At 36.9% G+C, this 21,522-nt stretch overlaps 1 protein-coding gene across 2 annotated transcripts; it reads left to right on the forward strand.

Moving 5' to 3' along the window:
• Window positions 1–386: 386 nt before the first annotated feature.
• On the forward strand, window positions 387–13,029 carry KAC2 (kinesin like protein for actin based chloroplast movement 2). Of its 2 annotated transcripts, none has more exons than XM_088698610.1 (23): window positions 387–882; window positions 1,171–1,294; window positions 1,549–1,635; window positions 1,838–2,008; window positions 2,171–2,277; window positions 2,708–2,839; window positions 2,953–3,131; window positions 4,439–4,600; window positions 4,914–5,005; window positions 5,303–5,454; window positions 5,763–5,936; window positions 6,241–6,387; window positions 7,272–7,460; window positions 8,162–8,233; window positions 8,795–8,850; window positions 8,945–9,164; window positions 9,354–9,545; window positions 9,685–9,876; window positions 10,182–10,547; window positions 11,238–11,336; window positions 11,692–11,832; window positions 11,927–12,085; window positions 12,385–13,029. In XM_088698610.1, exons 1-23 carry the CDS (start codon window positions 610–612, stop codon window positions 12,838–12,840), a joined length of 3,942 nt encoding a protein of 1,313 aa, XP_088554736.1. In that variant the 5' UTR covers window positions 387–609; the 3' UTR covers window positions 12,841–13,029. The 2 variants fall into 2 exon arrangements, with proteins under 2 accessions (XP_088554736.1, XP_068315130.1); XM_068459029.2 differs by having other exon boundaries at window positions 392–882; window positions 10,197–10,547.
• Window positions 13,030–21,522: the final 8,493 nt, after the last annotated feature.

Raw genomic sequence — 21,522 nt, forward strand, 5'->3', positions numbered from 1 at the left:
TTATATTAAAAGATGAAGAGTATGTTTTGTATTTTTTGAACAAACGACATTAGATGGGCTTAGTTTTACGGTGAGTTAATAATAATATAGTTGAAATTCGTTTTTAATGAAAATCAAACCAAAAATTTCTTACTTACAACCTGTCTTTGCACTAATATTTTGATCAACAATAGCATAGTATTTAAGAAAAGACTTAAAAATTAGTTATTTATGTTGTTGTGCATCTTACAATACGAGTGTTAATATATGTGAGTAACCAATCCTGGAATGAAGATTTCTTCGGATTTTTTTTGTAAGGATTATGAAAATCTTCAAATCATGTCTTGTAATAAATTATTTTAAATATTATTTATTTAAAAAAATATAAACGATAAACGGATAGATTTGAGGAGATCCTCACAATTATTCTCGTTCGGGAATACACATTATAGGAAAGAGGGAAAAAAGAAAATACAAAAGAAAATGGCAGAAATTAGATGATCTCTATTTTCTAGGTCCACATAGCCCAAAGCCATAGCCAGAGAAGCAATTTCGGCTTCTTTTGGGGTTTGAAAATTGGGTTTCCAGTTTTGGAGGCTAGGTTTTTCTGGGGGAACGACTACGACGGCAATGGCGGAGCAGAGGAACAACAAAAACAGGTGGAACTGGGAGGTCAGTGGCTTCGAGCCAAGGAAGTTGTCTTCTTCGTCGTCGTCGGCTGCGGATGCAGCGGCGTCCAGCTTCGACCATCACGACGATTACAAGCCCGGTGCGCCGCTAGTTAGGCGATACTCGATCTCGGCTGCGTCGGCTTTGGCTCAGTCTGAGCTCGCCAACTCCAACTCCAACTCCAACAACCAGGCTGTGGCTTCCAAGCTCCAGAAGCTCAAGGATAAAGTTAAGGTAATGGGTTTTGAGATTTTGGGTTTTGTAATTTAGGGGCTCAGAGTTTGAGTTATGGAGTTTTGAGCTGAATTAGTGGTAATCTTAGTGATTAGTGTGCTTTAAGAGTGTGGTGTGTGTGTGTTTAGCGCCAATGGGTTTTGAAAATTGAAGCTTTGGGTATAATGTGAAACATATTCATATAGATAACTTCATTGGTGCTTCTGAAGTTTTGCTTCTGTTTTTATGTAAAGATTATATTGGATTTAGGAGGTTGGGTGCCTTTTTTTATCTTCTTCTTTGGAACAGCTTGCTAAAGAAGATTACTTGGAGTTGAGACAAGAAGCAAGTGAGTTGCACGAATACTCGAATGCGAAACTCGAACGAGCTACACGTTATCTTGGCGTTCTTGCGAACAAAACCCGAAAACTAGGTAAGGGATTTGGTTATGTTGTTTGATTGTGCGGTCTCCTTTCAAGGAGGATTTTTTGAAGTGGCCCAAGTGGGTTTCATGGGAGAGGGTTTGCTATTAAATCTTACAAAATGAAAACTATATGAATGTAATTTCCCTTCAAGAGTAGTCTTGAATTTGATATTCCTCACTTGTTTACTACTTCTTTGTAAGGTTTATTCATGTTCTTGGATCATCTTGATGGATTTGAAAGTTTGTCTTAAAAAAAATGTCAGATCAGTTTGCTCTTGAAACCGAGGCCAGAATTTCTCCGCTCATCAATGAGAAGAGAAGGTTGTTCAATGACTTATTGACAGCCAAAGGTACTCATCTTCTGTGAGTTTTCTCTTTTGGAATTCTCTCAATCTCTCTCTGTTTCTCACCCTCACTCCCTCCCTCCCTCCCTCTCTCCTGTACACATTCTTCACACATAAAAATGTACGCACGCATGACCGGTTATATTTTTATTTCCAAGATTGTTGAGGTACTGTTGCAGTATTTTCTAACTAGACTTTTTTATTCCAGGAAACATAAAGGTATTTTGTCGTACAAGACCGTTATTTGAGGATGAAGGTTCCTCAATTGTGGAGTATCCTGATGATTACAATATCCGTGTCAATACTGGTGATGGTGCCCTGTCCAACCCCAAGAAGGATTTTGAACTTGACAGAGTTTATGGACCTCATGTTGGACAGGGTGAGAATAACTATTCTTCATTAATGGGTTTCACCTCTTTTGTGGTTCTACCATGTGAAATTTTAATCATATACTCCCTACTTTGATTTTGTGGAAAAAAATACTCCCTACTTTAAAGTATGCCTGCTGCTAAACTATCTTTTGACATTTTTTGTCGGTCAGCTGAACTTTTCCATGATGTTCAACCACTGGTACAATCAGCATTGGATGGATATAATGTTTCCATATTTGCATATGGACAAACCAACTCAGGAAAGACACACACTATGGTTGGTATCTCTTCCTTTTTTTTCTCTCGCTGTGTGTGTTTGTTTGTGTCTTTAGCGATATGCATTTCTGATGCATATATGTTTATACTCACCTTTTGAAAAGATATTAGAAGTGATTTTTCACTGTTAGAATTTAACCTTTTAGGACCTTTTCCCTGTTTTTCGCATTTCTTTCTGTAAGCTGGAGAATTCTTTCAAATGGTTACCTCATAATAAAAATGAAATTCAATGTACTAATGCATGAATTTAAATAGGCGCAATGTGGGTTGTGCCTTTCACTCTGGGTGTTTCGTGCCTTTTTGGCTTGTCTTTAGTACACTAAGAGATTTACCTGTACTTGTTTTTTTGTTTTTTTCATTTGAAATTCATGATCATTGTTTCATCTGTCCACCAGCTTAATGATATTTGGACTTCTTTAACCTTCTTTCAGGAAGGATCTAGCCATGATCGTGGTTTATATGCTCGGTCTTTCGAGGAACTATTTGATTTATCCAACTCTGATTCCACTTCTACTTCAAGATTTAAATTCTCCGTTACAGTTTCTGAGCTCTACAACGAACAGGTAATTATTGTTATTGTTAGTATTTATGTTTTCTAGTTTATATTTATTTGAGTGGCTTTTGAGAGTGGAAACCTCATGATGGTTTGATGTGGATCCCTGCCATTTTCTTTTAGATGAGGGATTTACTCCCAGAATCAGGAGATGCTCTACCAAAGATTCGAATGGGATCACCAGAATCCTTTGTAGAACTTGTGCAGGAAAAAGTTGACAACCCACTGGACTTCTCTAAAGTATTAAAATCTGCATTTCAGAGCCGAGGAAATAATCCATCAAAGTTCAATGTTTCTCATTTGTATGTTCCAATTTTGTACCTCAAACTTTCATACATTTTTTATATGGCTAGTATTTAATATAAAGTCATACTTTTGGTAACTTAGTTAAAATGGTAACCTCTATCTTTCTTTTAAAAAGAAGTCCCTTCATATTACTGAATGAGAACACCATGCTTAAACTGTGAGATTTTGTTTTCTTTTTTCTTTTCAATTATGACAATTCCTGATGTTTTTGTTAACGGTTTTAATCTTATCACTGTTCAGCGATCACTCAATTAGTGAAGTGATCACTATCATCTAATTTGGTACCAAAAGTGATCATTATAACTCATACACCTTTTCTGAAAGAAAAAAAGGATCTATTTCAACTTGTTAAAAGTTTTGTTTCCTATGATTAAAAAGACAATCTTCATTAAATAGCAACTTGAACTTGTTTGTTCACTTTTAGCAGACAATCTTCATTTAATAGCAAATTGAACTTGTTTGTTCACTTTCCTCTGCTAAAATACTTTTAGTGCCTATATAACTTGTTTATTCAATTTAATCTACTTAAAATTCTTTTCTTTTAATGGCTACATAGTTTATACATATTAAGTTTAAGGTTTTCGGTGTGGCAAAAAAAGTTAAACTGAAATGGGGTTGTCTGGTGATGGCTATTATTTGGGTATTTGGTGAGAAGGGAATCAGTGTATCTTTGAAGATTTTAGGGAGTTGGAAGTGGAGGAGGTGTGGAAGAAGGTCAAGTTTTGGGCAGCTCTTCAGGCTCATGTATCTTCCGTTTTTCCAAACACATCCCCATCTGATATTGTTCACAATTGGAAAGCTGTAGTGTTAGTGCCATATACATGTAGTTTGTTGATTTAGTGTTGTTTTCACTTCTACTAATGGTGAATTACTTGCCCACTTTGCTGTACAGTTTCTATTAAGTAACAAAAATTCATCTTTTGAGAAAAGTTATCTAAGTTAATTGTTGACATGGTGGAATATTGTCTGACATTTGACCAGACTTGGTTGAAGCTACAATCAAGTGGCCTAACCCTGACTAGATAGTTTCCTTTTACTTACTCAATGTAGTCTACGAGATGGAACTTAAACATATACTTACTCAAAACTTGAAAAAATACCACTGAACTGTCCAGTTTTTAGGGGTTATAACATTTGAAGAAAGGGGAATAGTGGAACCATACCATACCGAAACAAGTTTGAAAACTAGATAAAGAAGTTCAGTATGTGTAGTGATTTGTTTTTGCATGCATGCTTGCCTATGTGTTACAACTGTTCAACGCTTTAATTTATCTGAAATAGATTCTTGCTTCACTATTGTCAGGATCGTCACGATACATATATATTATAACAATTTGATCACCGGAGAAAACACCTACAGCAAGCTTTCTCTAGTTGACTTGGCTGGAAGTGAAGGATTAATTGCCGAAGATGATAGCAGTGAGCGCGTGACAGACTTGCTGCATGTCATGAAGTCACTTTCTGCGTATGTTACGTTGACTTATCTGATTTTTGTGAATTTAGTAAGTTTTGGTTTCCAGCAAGGTTGCCTATAACTCATGAGCAGTATATAATTTTCATTTTGTATAATTTCTTAGCATGTGGTCAACTATGTTTCACATATGCAAATTTGGATACTACATAGGTGGTTGCATTTTATGTTCAATCACAACGACATATCGGCTTCCTTTTGAATCCATACTGAAAAGTTTTTGCATAGCTGCTGAAGCCAACCTGTTATCTTGTGTCCTCATGCCGTCCTGTACTCAAATATTACTGATTTGACGCTGTGCATGTAGGTTGGGAGATGTGTTGTCTTCTTTGACTTCAAAAAAGGATGCTATACCTTATGAAAATTCAATGCTTACCAAAGTACTTGCAGACTCACTAGGTATTCCATTCTCCTTATTGTCTATGTTAGTACTGATCTTGGCTGTGCAATTCCAAGATGAAGGGAAAATAATGAACAACAATTTGTATAATGCTTTTTCTAGTTGTATATGTTTGTAACTGTCTCATGGGTACTTGTGATTGACCGTGGTGTCCATTACCCTATTTTCCCCTGTATGCTTGGCTGGAATTATCATTTGCTAACATGTACAGTAGATTTATATTAAATCCTTTTATCAATCTTGTTAGAAAACTGGCTTTGAGTTCTTATTGAAACAAACAAAAAAAAATTCTATAGGTGGAAGTTCAAAAACTCTGATGATTGTTAACGTCGTTCCAAATGCTTCGAATTTGTCGGAGACATTATCATCTCTCAATTTCTCTTCTAGAGCTCGAAATGCTGTTCTAAGCCTTGGGAATCGAGATACGATAAAGAAATGGAGAGATATTGTAAGCTCTCTCTCTCTCTCTCTCAGTTTGAGTTTTTTTCTTCTTTTTTGTCATGATTGCACATCAAAGCAAGTAAATAGAATAGGCATGACATTGTTAACTAAAACTGGATATACTAATAGTAAAAACAATAACATAAAAAGCTTGCTTTTAATTGAAGCACAGAGCCCTTAATAAAACCTTGCTGACACAAGTGAGAATCACTTCGAAAGACAATCTACTTATAAGCTTATGCTGATAAGGGAACTGTGATCAGCAAAATTATGAATTTATTTCTGCTGAATTTTAATTTGTGATGGTTCTTGTAGGCAAATGATGCACGTAAGGAGTTATATGAAAAGGAAAAAGAAAGTCAAGATCTGAAACAAGAGGTTTTAGGACTTAAACAAGCACTCAAGGATTCAAATGATCAGTGTGTTCTGCTCTTCAATGAAGTGCAGAAGGCATGGAAAGTATCGGATATGTTACAGTCAGATTTAAAGGTTTTGTAACTTCCTGAATTTGATACAGCTTTCTAGTTTACTTGCATGTTTCTGGAAGCCAGTAAAACTTCCTGTGTACTTTGAACATGTTCTGGAAGCCACTTTTAATGCGTCTGCCTTTGCTGAAATGTTAGAAAATACGGCTTGGATTTGCACTCCAATTAATTAACTTCTCCAGAGTTACTAGTAGTCTAATTTAGTGATTTTCTATTTTTTTTCATAAATTTTCCTTCTCAACCATGATAATGTGGTTTTGTCTAGTAAGCATGGTTCTAAACTGGTTTAATATTCTCATTTGATGCAGGCAGAGAATATGATGCTTGCAGATAAGCAGAAGATAGAAAAGGAGCAAAATGCACAGCTTAGAAATCAAGTAGCTCAGCTGTTACAGTTGGAGCAAGACCAGAGAGTGCAGCTTGAACAACGAGATTCTACAATTCAGGCCTTGCAGGTTGGTCACGTGTCTGCATAATCTTCTCATTTATATGTTTTAGAGTACAATGTGATTCCATTAAAAAATTTCAGGAACTACTGTATACATTCATATTTTCAGTTTAATCTATGCTGCATATTTGTCTGATGCCAGTTTGTGCTCAAGAAAAGAGTTACATGTTTTCAGATGATTTTTTAGAAGAATGTCCCACAGAGATAATCATGCCCATCTATGTCATATCAGCATGGTTACAGTAAGATGTAACAAGGAGTCCATGCTAAAAAGACATTGTAATATTCTTTGTTTAGCATGCAAGAGTATGAGTTGTGTCACAGTCGCCAACTTTAGTTTAAGAAATTTATCTGCACATAGTGCAGGCTTGAAATTTAGTTTAAGATGATATGTGTGGGCTTTATGTGACAAGTGAAGAAGAAAGGAAAGATCTCGACATTTTCTTTATAGCACTCTTCATACGAGCAATTGGTCGTTTCATGGCATTCTACTTTCAAAATTTGGGTTAGAAAATTTAAATCCTCCATTGTTTTGTAGGCATATGATTTTTCAATAGAATTTGATTAAATTGTTTGAAGTGTATTTGGGTCAGCATATTGTTCGATATGTTTCATAGTTAACTCTGCTCATGATATCATAGTTTTGAAGTGAATGTTTATGTTTCAATTGTTTGGTATTGTGGTTCTTCATTAAAGTGATTATCACATGTTTTCCTTGTCAAGTTGATTGATCATGTTTTAAGGTTTCAATTACGTCGCATATTAAATGGTTGAACTCTGGTGGACGCATGTAATAATATGAAAGTTTCCCATTTATGCTTCCTAACCAAGAAACTTTTCGGTGCAATGTTGCACCACATGGTGTTGTCCAACATTAACTGTTCGATACAGGCCAAAATTAAAAGCATCGAGTCCAAACTCAGTGAAACCCTCCATTCCACTGAAGATCGGTCATCATTAGTCTCTGATCCAGGGTCTGGAATTCTATCAAATTCCAAGGCAATGGGGGACGGCATGGATTCTCCTCCAGTAACTAAGAAATTGGAAGAAGAGCTTAAAAAACGTGACGCATTAATAGAGGTGTGCTATACTTCCATAATTCTATGTTTTCTGTATGTAGAATAATACTTGCAAGTTAATGCCAATGGATCATTGTTAAATGACCTCTTATATTTGTGTAGATCTCTAGTTGTACATGTGTTTGAACATCTGTTATCGATCCTATCTGTAATCTAAACGAATTTTCATTTCTCATGCAACAAGTTCACAAACCAACATAGACTTGAACCCTGCAAGAGATTAGATTTTAACCTTTTCAATTTAACTCATAATGACACACCATCAAAGGAAAAAATTGATATTTATAGACACAAACTGATCTTGCTAAGAAACTGCTAGTGGCATGTAAAGATGAAGACCATTAGACCGTAAAAACTATTATAAACTAGACTGGTGAAGTAACAAAGTCTTGATGAGTCATTTTTTTTTTTTTTCAAATAATATTTACTTAATGAGTCATTTTTAAAAACCAAAGGCACATTCCTTGGGAACAAAAAATTGTGTTATGAAGAGGTTCTTCCACAATGAGTTATCTCGTACCAAGTCATTGATTGTGCATGCCAGCATGAAAATATTCTTTTTTTTTTTTTTTTTTTTAATCTATTTTCCCATTTTCAATTGATATGCTCATTTTTATATGCTTATTTGTGTTCTGAATGGATGGCTAATGCTCTCTCTGTCTCTGTCTCCCCCTCCCTCCGTCTCTCCCTCTCTCTCACCAGAGGTTGCATGAAGAAAATGAAAAGTTATTTGATAGATTGACAGAGAAAACATCTTTGGCTGGCTCACCAAAGGTAATTTCTGTTAATCCCACTTTTGATGTGGTTGTGCGCTTTCACAATATAAATGTTTATTTCATCTGATTGTTACACATGCTATTTCATGTATCTGCTACATTCTTCTGGTTTTTCTCATTTCCTTGTGGCATCTTATGTGCTTATTTTTATTTCTGCCTTCGTTGTTTTCCTTGATTCAGTAATTCATGGAAACCTGTGGAGTGCAGGTGGTTGGATGTAATTCTGGGTGTTTATTGTTATAAAAACACTTTAAGATGTTGCGATGAATTTTTTTTTTTTTACTTTAGCATTCTGAGTCCCGACTCTATTGTAACAGTTTCATTTATTCATATGGTATTGATTGTTCTTTATTATGATGCCATTGGATTGAGTGAAAATGTTTAGGGGTTCAAAATTCTATGAAAAGCTTACAAGTTTGTAGAAGTGTGGTGTCCTATCACAATCTATTGTCAGATAATAAGCTGGTTCCTTTACTCATTTGTGATATTTAAGCAATTTTACTACTATGGTTTGTTTAGGGTATCAACAAATTTCTAATGTGTTGGTGTGTATTTTCAGTTGTCAAGTCCATCATCCAAAGGGCCACTAAATTTTCAGTCTCGGGACCTTGTGAGGTAGGACTTTTGAATAAAATAACTCAACATCCCTTATTTCCTTAAAGAAAAACCTTTCTTAAACAAACTTTCTCTTTGCAATAATTTAAAACAGGAATGATAGTAGAGGACACTCGATGGATGTTGTTCCTTCATCACTGGCAGCTGCTGCAGATAGGACCGAGGGTACTGTTGCTTTGGTGAAAACAGGTGTGGAGAAAGTCAAAACAACGCCGGCAGGAGAATATCTTACATCTGCCTTGAATGACTTTGATCCTGAACAGCATGACAGCCTTGCTGCCATTTCGGATGGAGCAAATAAGCTTTTGATGCTGGTATGCTTGGGGCTCGTTTGGGAAGTGCTTTTAAATGACTGAAAGTTTTTAGAGAAGATGTTCTTGGGAAGTGCTTCTTGTCTGATAAAATTAAAAAAAAACTGGACAAAGAGAGAGAGAGAGTAAATAATACTTAATGTGTGCAGCTTTGAGATGTTGTTACATTAACTGTCTCTTTACAAATTACAGGTTCTGGCTGCAGTAATTAAAGCAGGGGCTTCTAGGGAGCATGAAATACTTGCTGAAATAAGAGATGCTGTTTTCTCTTTTATTCGTAAAATGGAACCACAGAGGGTAATGGACACCATGCTTGTATCCCGTGTTAGAATTTTGTATATTAGATCGTTGCTTGCTAGATCACCAGAGCTGCAGTCCATCAAGGTAATGAAGTTAAATAATAGATACTAACCTTTTTATTTGTATGCTCCTTTTTCTTTTTCTTTGTTATTTTCTCAATGTCGGCGTGGGGTGCTGCCAATGCTTATTATTTCTTCTTATTTCTTCTTCTTTTCATTTACAGGTTTCTCCGGTTGAAAGTTTTCTAGAGAAGGTTAATACTGGACGTAGTAGAAGTTCCAGCCGGGGTAACAGCCCTGGAAGATCTCCTGTGCGCTATGTTGATGAGCATATCCAAGGCTTCAAAGTGAACCTTAAGCCAGAAAAGAAGTCAAAGTTTTCATCAGTTGTATCAAAGATACGAGGACTTGATCAGGTAAGTGTCCTCTCTCTCTCTCTCTCTCTGTATATAAACAAGGGATAAAGGATAGAAAAGCGAATCTCAACATGCATGCACTAGGCAGACGAGGATGATGAAAAAAAAATCTAGCTATGCTTCTGCCATTTTATCTATTTTAAAGCACAAGAGTGGAAGTTTCACTTTTCTTCGTGAACCTCTTTCTCATTCTTCCCTTTTTTGGTGCTTCTTCACTACCCATATGTACACTACTTTAATAATTTTAACCTTTTTCTGCTAGTGTTCTCGTTTGTTGCAAATGGTTTGTATAATGTAGCACTCAGCATTCAAATGTACAGGATACTCCAAGGCAGCAGGTAACTGCTGGAAAGCTTAAGGAAATAAATGAAGAAGCAAAAAGTTTTGCAGTTGCAAACAAAGCTCTTGCAGCTCTGTTTGTGCATACACCAGCTGGTGAGCTCCAGCGCCAACTTAGATCCTGGCTTGCAGAAAATTTTGACTTTCTCTCTGTTACTGGAGAGGATGCATCAGGAGGGACAACTGGTCAGTTGGAGCTCCTTTCAACTGCAATCATGGATGGTTGGATGGCTGGACTTGGTGCTGCAGTGCCTCCTAATACAGATGCTCTTGGCCAACTTCTATCTGAGTATTCGAAGCGGGTCTACAGTTCTCAATTGCAGCACTTGAAGGTATGCATGGATTTATTGCAGCCTAGTACTACTGTAGAGTAGGTATCGGAGATCACATTATAGTTGGCTTAACGTTTCTTTTGATACCTATAAAATGCCCGGACGCCCAATTACTTAGATAATAAGCACCACATAGTTGGTTTGCTATTGATTTTTCTCCCCTAAAAATGCCTGAGGGCTTAATTAATTTGATAATATGCAACTGGGAAATCTGTACCTTTGTATTCATAGAAACTTAGGAATATAACATTAGCATAAATTTTATAACACCCTGCCCAAAACGACGTCGTTTTGGGTTTGGGCTGTTTAAAGAAAAATTATGATAATTCAAACCCCTAGGCTATCGCCTCAGGTGCCTAGGCTAGTTTATAGCTCACTCCCGCTGGGCAAAGGTGTTTCTTGATAGCCCCGCCCAAAAACCCACCTAGGCTAGTCTCAATACTAGTTTTTCAAAACATTGGTCCATATACTGGTGTCTTTCTATTCATCTTTTGGTAGCCTCTTTGTTGTATTTATGCCCATTAGTATTTTTGTGGTTTACTTGTTGAATTTGGAGTAACGATGTTTATTTTCCTTTAAACATGAAATGCAATATAAATACTTCTACTATATATATCTAAGATGCAGCTTGTTTTGTGATGCTCTATCAATGAATTATTTGTTGATTTCTGAATTTCTTTCATGTTCCAGGATATTGCTGGTACATTGGCATCAGAAGGGGCAGAAGATACTGCACAGGTTGCAAAACTGCGATCAGCTCTCGAGTCTGTTGATCACAAAAGGAGAAAGGTAATCATTCTTTACTGATATATGTGCATATCTTAGAAAGTATTTCTTACCTATATTGTGCACTTCATAGATGAAAATTTGCATGTCCAACAGAAAGCAAGAAATCCTTCTAACAAAAAGGATGTAATTCTACTAAAATATCTACGTTAAAAAGAAAAAGGGCAAGCAAAAGTTTTGGCCCTTCGGGTTTATTGGAGTTTAATATATTTGGAAATTACTGAATGGCAACTGGCATCCGAGTTGGAATTCTTCTTTTTCTGTTTCCATTTTTGGTGTTCGTAACTTGGTTGGCTGAAATGATACTCTCTTCTTGTGCCCATTATTGGATATTATGCTGATTTCTTGATTGCATCAGATTTTACAACAAATAAGAAGTGATGTAGCCTTGTTGACATTGGAAGATGGTGGTCCACCTATTCAAAATCCTTCCACTGCTGGTGAAGATGCACGATTAGCATCTCTCATTTCCCTCGATGGCATATTGAAACAAGTCAAGGTACTCTTTTTACTTCTAGTGTGATACTTAATGATTGGGATTTTGTAAATTAGAAGCAAGATAATATAATATTACTTTTTTTTTATTTATACAGGATTTAATAGGACAATCGTCTGTAAGCACCTTAAGCAAGAACAAAAAGAAACTAATGCTTGCATCTCTAGACGAACTTGCTGAACGGATGCCTTCTCTTCTGGACATTGATCATCCTTGTGCACAAAGACAAATTGCTGATGCTCGTCATCTAATCCAGGTATCTGAAATTCTGAACACTTATAAATATAGATATACATATACTGGGTAATGTTCTCTTGCTAGACTCTGAATATGGTCCACGCGTTCTGGTACAAATTAACCTGATCAGTTGTCCATATTCACGATGTAATATAAGCATTTTATGTTGCGAGACAATCTGGTAAGAGGATATTTTGCAACATAATTTGTCTTTATTTTCTCTTTTGTAACAGATGCTTCTTGTAAAGTTGATGTGTTAATGCTTTCGACTGATCCTTTATTTGCTTCACCCTTGAATCTTATTAATGTTGCTTGCAGTCTATTCCTGAAGAAGATGATCTTCAAGAGCAATCTCATGCTCGCAAACCATCTACAGATTTCGTGGGGGTTAATACTGAAACCGATGTGGCGCAGTGGAATGTCCTGCAGTTCAATACAGGCTCCACGACCCCATTTATCATCAAGTGTGGAGCAAACTCAAGTTCAGAACTGGTCATTAAAGCAGATGCCAAGATTCAAGAACCTAAAGGTGGTGAGGTTGTCAGGGTCGTCCCAAGACCATCTGTTCTGGAAAGTATGAGCTTGGAGGAGATGAAACATGTATTCTCCCAACTCCCTGAGGCTCTAAGCTTGCTTGCCTTGGCAAGGACTGCCGATGGAACACGAGCTCGGTATTCTAGGCTGTACAGGACTTTAGCCATGAAAGTTCCGTCTCTGAGGGATTTAGTCGGCGAACTTGAAAAGGGGGGAGTCCTAAAAGACGTGAGGTCATGAAATGTAGAAATCTGTTGGGACCTCCATCGTTTGTGTTGTTTCGGATGTATGTATGAAACAAATACTATCATTCTGAGGTGTCAAAACAATTCGTATTGTGATTTGTAATCTGTTGATTCGTGTTGTGGTGTGTATACAGGCGTGTCAGTGATTGGCTCACTAACATATTACCGACTCTCTATTTCTTCATCGTGGTTCATATGCAAGTTTAAACATGTTAGAGTGACTTTATGACCAGATTCGTAGGAGGGAGCATCACTTGCACTGATTCCTCACTTCCTAACTAGCTATATAACTCATTAACGCTATTGCCATTTTAAAAACAATTACGCGTCTCGTGTCAAACGACATGGGACTTGTTCAACATGTGGTATTAACCGTGTCGTTTTCGGACCACCTAGCTATCGTATTAGCTTCAAACTTAATTCCTGTTCTTCCAACAAAACTTTGAACATTCAAAGGACAGAATTCTTGTTCTTCCGCCTCGAATAAGTGGGTAATTGAAGAAAGTTGGGGTTTAACTATAAAACCGGGTAATTCAATTACTTATAAGCACAACCCTTTCTTTTCTTGAGGTGAGATTTATGCTTTTAACGTGATAACTCATGTGTGGCGAATTTTCAAGCATTACATATGAACAACAAAAATTAGGTGACATGGAGCACGTGTGTACATTCCTTCACACATAGGACAACCTGCTTTAATGTCATAAAGAATGTTGAGATTCCACCATAAAACCAATTGGCAATATGTGAGTAGCTTAATTACTTATAAGCACGTGTAATATCATTTTTTTTTCTGGATGTGGAAGTCATACTCTAAATAGAATTTTCCACTTTATTGTGAGAAAACGTTAGAAGGGTTGTGGCACATGCTGTAAATTATCTGAAGTAATGGGTCACTTCATTTATGACGTGGCAACATATTTGAATTTTGGGTTTATATTGTATGTTTAAAGATATGTGGTTTTTATCTAAAAATCAAGAGTTGTAAGGGTCTATAACTAAAGAACCCTAATTTTTAATAGAACTTTTGAAGTCTTTTTACATGAGATTAAATTTGCTATTAAATTTTCACTAAAAAAATGTGGGAAAATAAGACGGGTGAACATATATTTAGTATTATATCACAAATTGTTTGGTAATTATAAGATTAAATGCCATTTCTTAGGTTGAATGTGTCACATAATTATAAGATTAAATGCTTCACGTACTCACATTTAAATGCAAATATATTTTATCGTAGCATTTATTTGAAAGATTTCGTTCCCGAACGTTTCCTGTATAGAAAGATCTATCTGTTGTTCCCTCAATTATTTCTCTGCTATTTTTCATGGTTATACTGCAACAGGTAGGTGTGCGTATGCACGTCTATTTACGAGTCCTTTTGTTTTTCTGCCGTTTCCAATTTATCTTGTTCAATTTCCGTTCAATATTTTTTATTGGATTTTGCTTTTTGGACAGGACTTTGTTTTTCTAGCTTGTCCAATGCAATCCACTCTAAGTTATTATCCGAAACAAATTAGTTTCCCAACGAATACTAATATCTACAACAAAATCGTCTTCAAACCAAATTCAAAGGCAGAAGCCAAATTAATTGACGCCAAGAAACACAGTGAGTCGGAGAAAAGGCCAAGGATGCGAATCAACTGTCAATATACCACTCTTCGTGCCATCCACCCAAACTTAATCAAAGTAATTGTTTGATAAAATGTATTTACGTTTTGAATCTGTATGGTGTAACATGGAAAATGTCGGGTGGAAGGAGTAAAAATGCGGTGTGGTTGCAAAGGTTAGGTGGTGGCGCTGAAGAGAGCACTGAAGATGGTTGTTGATCGCCCCGTTTTGCCAATAAATGTTAGTAAGAAGCTGCCTTTTCCTCGGTAATTTATTTTTTTATCTGAGAAGATTAGGCGGCCCTTTCTGGATGAGAGATTTTTCAATGTGACCAGCACACGAGATGGTACACCATGTGCTACTATACAAGTGGTAGGATATGTGTGTTAAAAAGTTAATAACTTAAAAAATAAAATTTCTTACCATTTACATAAAAACACGTGGTGTACCATCTGTGTTCCCGTTACAATGAAAAATTTCTCATTCTGTATGACTTTGTGCTAACCCTACCCCAAAGGACACTTGGACAGCCATACTTGTGCTAGGCTAACGAAATTTATTAATTTATCATCAATAGGAATCGATCGTATTATCTACCTGTGTGTATTTTGTGGATGCGTATTCACAAAACAAATCAATAAAGATCAAGTTTCTAAACTTGTTCATCCATGTCAAGCAAAAAAGCAACGTCATTTGAGGTTGGAGGGGGCAATTGTTCCATCTGTTGGGGAATGAAGAGTATGGATGGTCTAGATTGAGAGACGTGTCAGTTGGTGAAGAGAGGAGTTAATTAGGTTGTTATATATTATGTTGGAGAAATGGACCAATGGTCATGCTGTTGGAAAGGCTGTTAAGCCTACCTGTATCAGTGTTACTATACAAGTGAATACTAGTAAAATTTTCATCATTACGAAAATATATAGATTCTCATTTCTACTCCTCTAAGCTTCTCTTTCCCTACTTTTTCTGTCTGTTCATTACTTCTCATACTTGGTTAACACCATGCGCCAAGATCTCCTTAATTGGGGAAAGAATCCGCACTAATCGGGTTTTTAGGAACATATCGAGAGACCTAGACATCAACTAAATCACGAACATAGATCTTCATAGAATTTTTGGTAGACAATCGCTCAAGATCCACACAAATTATTATTTTTTTGGTGAGAAAATCTAGATTATTTTCATATAGCAAACCACAGTACCATAATGTAATTGAACATAATGTCGCATATATGTATATGAAAATTCTCTAGAGAGTAAAAAGGGTGGGTACATCATTGTTTGGGTCATCCCATGTATTCTTCAATGACTTTATCAGCTTCATCAACTGGATTATTCGTCTCAGCTTCAATGGTAGTCCTAAGTCCTAACATTCTCTGTAGTGAGGTCTAGTTTCACGTCTTGAACTCACTTCAAGTAGTTTCTTCCAGATGCTTCCAGAGTGGTAAAGTCTAGTTTGTTAAGATTCGACATGGTGTTGCAATGGAAGGAGCAAGATCAATCATGATCAGTAGTCTGGGTGAAAAAACATTCATAGTCAAAAGTAGAATGTTCGAGTTTTGTGGACATGTTTGGTTTAAATTAGCATGAAAAACTTCGGGTTTCATAGGTGTATGTTTATGAAACTTTGGGTTTCCATGGTAATTGTTGACCCTAAAAACTACCTAACCTACATGGCACACATTCTGAGTAACTAATAAATTAACTACGTCCTTCAATCGAATGCGGAGCGTATTAACTCGTCGGCCAAGTTCGGCTAGGGAGTAAAATGTATGTTGATGTAGCGTTGGGCGCGCTGTCGACTTCTTGATCTTACGACTGTGGCTGGGGAAGGAATAAGTCTCGGCCTTCGTGTTCTAGAGCCTGAAGACAAGGCTAATAGTTTTACTAAGTTCAATATCAAATTCGGCTTTTAGTGTGCTGAATGTAGTAACCTGGTAACATTTCACTTCGCCGAGAAGGCTGATGAGATGACCTCTACCAACAAGGACTCGGAAATCCTTGTTGACCGAGACTTGGATAAGTAACCAGTTGGTCTTGAAGCAGTGCTGTTTATCTAAACTAAAGGTGCTCCTCGGTTGGCTGATTTTACGGCTCTAGTGCTGTTTATCCAAACTGAAGATGTTGCCAGTTGCCTCCACAGTGTTGTTTATCCAAACTGAAGATGTGTTGGCGGGAAACAAGAGAATAAAAATATCAAGGTGTTTGAGAGGTTTGCCAGAGTAGTTGTGTGTTGAATTGGAGCTCTCTTCTTGTTGCGGTATGTCTCGTATTTATAGAGCTAGTATGTTTGATGACCACATTGTATAATTGCATTCCAAGAAGTACCAAAGCTGCCAATAATATTCCTAAGAATATCTTTTAATTACCCCATGGATTACCACTTAGTACGTACAGTCTAGTGGTATTTCTCTTCACTTGTAAGTGAGAGGTCTTAGGTTCGATTATTGCCAAAGGCGAATTTGAACCACATTATTGCTAGCTCTATTGTGAGGCTTAGTCCACCCCTTCCTCTTAGTGTAGGTAATATCGTCTATTCAAAAACAAAAAAATTACCCCACGGATTACCATTCAAACTTGGTTTGGTGAAATCACGCCATTTGGGCTTAGTTTGTCACCACGTGCATGCAATCTAATCTTTATTTTCAATTTCCACCCTTTGCATGCAATCCCATCTTCAAATTAGTTGGTGGATTTGATAATCATCGTGCCATATTATGACTCCACTCATGATAGCGTGGTATTATCCCACACAACATTGTATTAAATCACTACGACTTTATCACCCAGCTGTGCTCTAGATGATAGTAAGTCTAGATTATTCAATATATTATTAATAGATAATCATTATGATGAAAATCACAATATTATTCTCTAATAATAACCAAAAATTATCCTGACTCGGCCATCTAACGGCTTAAAACTTTGCTCACTCAACGGCCTAGATTGCATTGGTTGATGATGTTATTTTGGATCCAAACAATACTATATTTGAAACTTCGGGTTCCAATTGAAGGTATGAACACTAAACTTCAACAAATCTTGATGGATCCGACGAGATTTCGACTGGAAACTTGTTGGTTTGTTGTGAGATGAATGGGTTCAACGAAGAAAGACGGCCGCAGGTCGTCGACGGTGAGGATCATCGTTGGCTCTGCCAGGCGGCGGCTTAGTGAGGTTTGGGAAGACGACGTGAAACGTCATTGTTTTGGAGGTCCCTGTGCTCAGCTGTCGGAGCTTGGCTCCTCGACTTGGTGGGGCGGTTGCTCGGCACGACTTATGGCTTCAAGCCGTGGCATAAGCAGCTCGGTTTAGTGCGAGCTCAAGGCTTCCGGTCCAAGTTTTAGAGTTTTTTTTTTCTTTTTTGTTCATTTTCTTTTCTTATATCACATAGATACAATTTACCACAATTATAACATTAATAACAATATAACTACGAACAATAGTTGGAGTTGAATATATATTTGGATAAGGGAAAATTAGGGTTCATGCTCAACAGTGAATGTTTCATGCAATCAGACCGAAAAAATATTTATCGACAATTAAGATCGTGTTTTAGAAGAACCTGGATTGCGATGATAGATCTTGTGAATTGGTTTGTAATAGAATTTTCTTAGCACTGCATCAGGAGCATGCTGATAACGTCTTGTGGTCTATTATTTTCGGGATGTGACAAAGACAGAGAAAGAATTGAGGAATTTATGGGATATGTTTTCCATTGCCTATGCGGCTATGCCTTTAATACAAATCATAATAGGAAAGAATCAATGTCACAAGATTATCAATATTATTGTAAAAAGTGACAAAAAATACCTAAGTCCATTAGTTACGGTTGTTGCAGTCCTATTAGATTAGGAATGTGATTGTGTAAATCCTAATGTATCTAGGGATATCTTGGAATATTCTCTAGGGGTTAGATATTATCATGTTAGAGTTGTAATCCTATTAGGATAAGGAATTAACCTTCCCTTCTACTATAAATAAAGGCACAATGAGATGGAATAGAACACACCTCATAATTACATATCTCTCTCTTTCTGGCCTCCATAATTGTTTAGTAAATTATGCCTATAACATGTTATCAACACATTCTTGACACTGCGCTAAAGAAAGTTTATTCTTCAATTAGGGGAGTATTACGTTTTAATCACTCTCTTTATGATTATTTTATTATTTTATTGAATTGAACTACATGTTTTTAATTCAATTTAATTTATTATTTTTTTTGTTGAACGTGATACAACGTATTGGAGATGTAATTTTGGCTTTTCGAGAAGGATCTTCTGCAAATTCAAAGGCTCAATTGCTTTCTACCAATCAGGTTCTTTTAAAATAAATTAAGATATTTGAAACAACCATGAAGCATGAAAACATTCTCCATAATGCATGAACCCCCTATATTTATATTTTCCTTTCAATTATATATATTGCATATGTGTTCATATATTTTATCAATATATATATATATATATATATATATTTGTTCATGCAATACGCAATTATGTTATGTGGAATTTGTGAGTCAAAGCAATCAAATAAATTAGAAACACTTAGGGTTTGAAAAAGTGTTGGAAAAAAAAAATCTAAGATTTCTATTTTTTTTTTGTACGACTGAGCTGCGGCTTTAAGCCACGCCCAGCCAACAACGTGTTGTGCCAAGCCTGAAGCTTGGGTATGCGATATGGCAGCCCTTTGGGCTTTGTGCTAAAATTGGACCAAGCTTACGCTTGGGTCCTTGATGCATGGGCTTCACGACCCGCGATCTGTTCTAGAAACTAGCAACCATTGCTTGGCTTTTCCAGATTTGGCCTACTTCTTAGAAGGCAGCAATAGTTGGGCTTGTCCCGTGTCAACCAGAAGCCAGCAAAAGCTGGGCTTCCTTTGCGCCATTGCCCAAAGCCAGCAAGCCTAGCGTTGTTGGGCTTTGCCCCCTTCCCTGGCTCGCTAACATGTAGTCAGGTTGGGCTGCATTGTAGCCATGTTCCTAAGGCCCAACAGCTAAAGGGACTTGACCTATGACTTTGCAGCCAGCCCAAGTGTCCTGGGCTACGTCCTTCTATGTCTTTTTATTTTTGACCCAATGCCATGTATTGGCATCCCCACTTCATAACCATACCCATATAATTTTTGGGTAGTTTTTGGTTAACGCTAATTAAGCTATAATTCACTTGTCACTTGGCCTGTTGGAAATTGAAGCTAATAAGACCTGAATGTCATTATTTTGCTTCCACAATCGACCCTATATGGTCTGATCTATTGAATTAATTAAAAATGACCAACAGTCCATTAATCTGACAAGGCATGCAAAATTATTGGCCTGAAGCCCACTTTTGGACATTAAAGATTTAATATTTTATTTTTTTCTTTGAACCATTGACTACCTTTCGTAGTCTCGAAGCACTCACACTTGAGTTCCTAAAGCAACCCAAATCCACTACACTTAGTTGTACATTGTATTCTGTGTTCTTACAGTTACATCCTTTTATGAACCAGAAGTTCATAACTAAACTCAAATTTGTAGTTTTGAATTTAGGGCCTTTGAAACCCGAAGTTTTCATAAAACAATACACCCATGAAAACCCGACGTTTTTCATGTAAACCATGTCTTAGAACCCGAATGTTCTAACTTTGATGCTTATGGATATCTTATTTCCATAGCACCAATCACAATCTTGTTCCCTCCATTCAGTGGATTGTCGAACCATAACAAGTTCGATTTCATTGATTTGGACGTTTCTTAAAAGAAACCACTTTATATGGGTACAAGACGTGAACCTCCACTTGACTATCAAGACCCTGAGAGACCATTGTAGCTAACAATGGCATGGAAGAGCTGAATAAGCCTTCGTCATGATCTTCATTCGAAGACTTATGCCCGAAGCATTACAAATGGAAATACCTCCGTAATGAGGATTTCATGGTTGTTTTGCTCGCTCCTACAAACTGTCTAATCATGAAAGACATTGCCTGAAGCACACTATGATTATGTCCATGAATGAGTACGATTTTGAAGTTTTTAAATCCGATCGAATTTTGACTGGAGAATACATTTTCTTGTCATTCCATATTTCTAACCCGCTACTGAGGTAGCCATATAAAGAACGAAAGTTTACCAAATTCTCGGATTTGATTACTACCACAAACGTGAGAGAAAGGTATAAACCCAACTTTGGCTGAAGTCTAATGAATGGTATAAATCCAGTTTGGCTGAAGTCTACTGAATGGCTCAACCAAGTTCAGTCAAAGCCTACTGAAAGGTGATGCCCTGCTTCTGAAGGGATGCACCGAAGGGCATACTCTGCTTCAGCAGAGTTACACTAAATGGTATTTTTCTGCTTCGGCAGAGGCCTACTAAACAAACCCCTCCAGCCTCGGCTGGAGCCCACTGGACCCAAGTTTGGGTATGACTCTCTCACAATCCAATTTCGAGTTTGTTTTTACAACATATGGTAGAATTAGGGCCTACCAAGGTGTGGCATTATGCCCGAAGCGTGATCCTTGGCACCTAAGACCTAAAACTTCAAGAATAAGGAATAATATTTCCAAAGCTTAACCCCTGCAGACTAGATCATTGGTTATGCACCTGTTCATTACAAACGGAAATACTTCCCTCTTGATGGAATAGATCATTGGTTATGTACCAGTTCATGCCCCTACCAATGTTGTTGAGGAGTACCTTTCTAGTAGTCAATATGTGAAACTAATTTTGCTCCACCAAACATCATTGGAAGAGCAGAATTTTGATATGGATAGCCTTGTTGGCCAAATCCCCTTAGTAAACCATTTACTTTGTGAACATTTCTTTATGTTCTTGGATTCCAGTTTGGTGTTTATTTTAGTTATGGATAATGTTATTGATATTGTCCTCGAATATGAGTTAATTGAATCATGTTTCTTGTATACATGTGACCAAATTCAATTAAACACGTGAGGTTCGAATGTGGGAAAGTTGTTTAGATGAATGTGATACTACGCACACTAACTAAATCACATCTGTAACAACGACTTAAGGTCCATCCAACCTGATTAAGAGCATTGGCACGCTCTTCGTTGTATGAATGGTACT

The sequence above is a fragment of the Pyrus communis genome, chromosome 1 (genome assembly GCF_041283825.1).
Source record: "Pyrus communis isolate YQ-2024b chromosome 1, ASM4128382v1, whole genome shotgun sequence".
Classification (NCBI taxonomy): Eukaryota; Viridiplantae; Streptophyta; class Magnoliopsida; order Rosales; family Rosaceae; genus Pyrus; species Pyrus communis.

Coding starts and splice junctions, on each gene's coding strand:
- KAC2 (XM_088698610.1), top strand. CDS start 610: ATGGCGGAGCAGAGGAACAACAAAAACAGGTGGAACTGGGAGGTCAGT. Junction 4,601..4,913: donor GTCATGAAGTCACTTTCTGC/GTATGTTACGTT, acceptor CTGTGCATGTAG/GTTGGGAGATGTGTTGTCTT. Junction 5,937..6,240: donor TGTTACAGTCAGATTTAAAG/GTTTTGTAACTT, acceptor CATTTGATGCAG/GCAGAGAATATGATGCTTGC.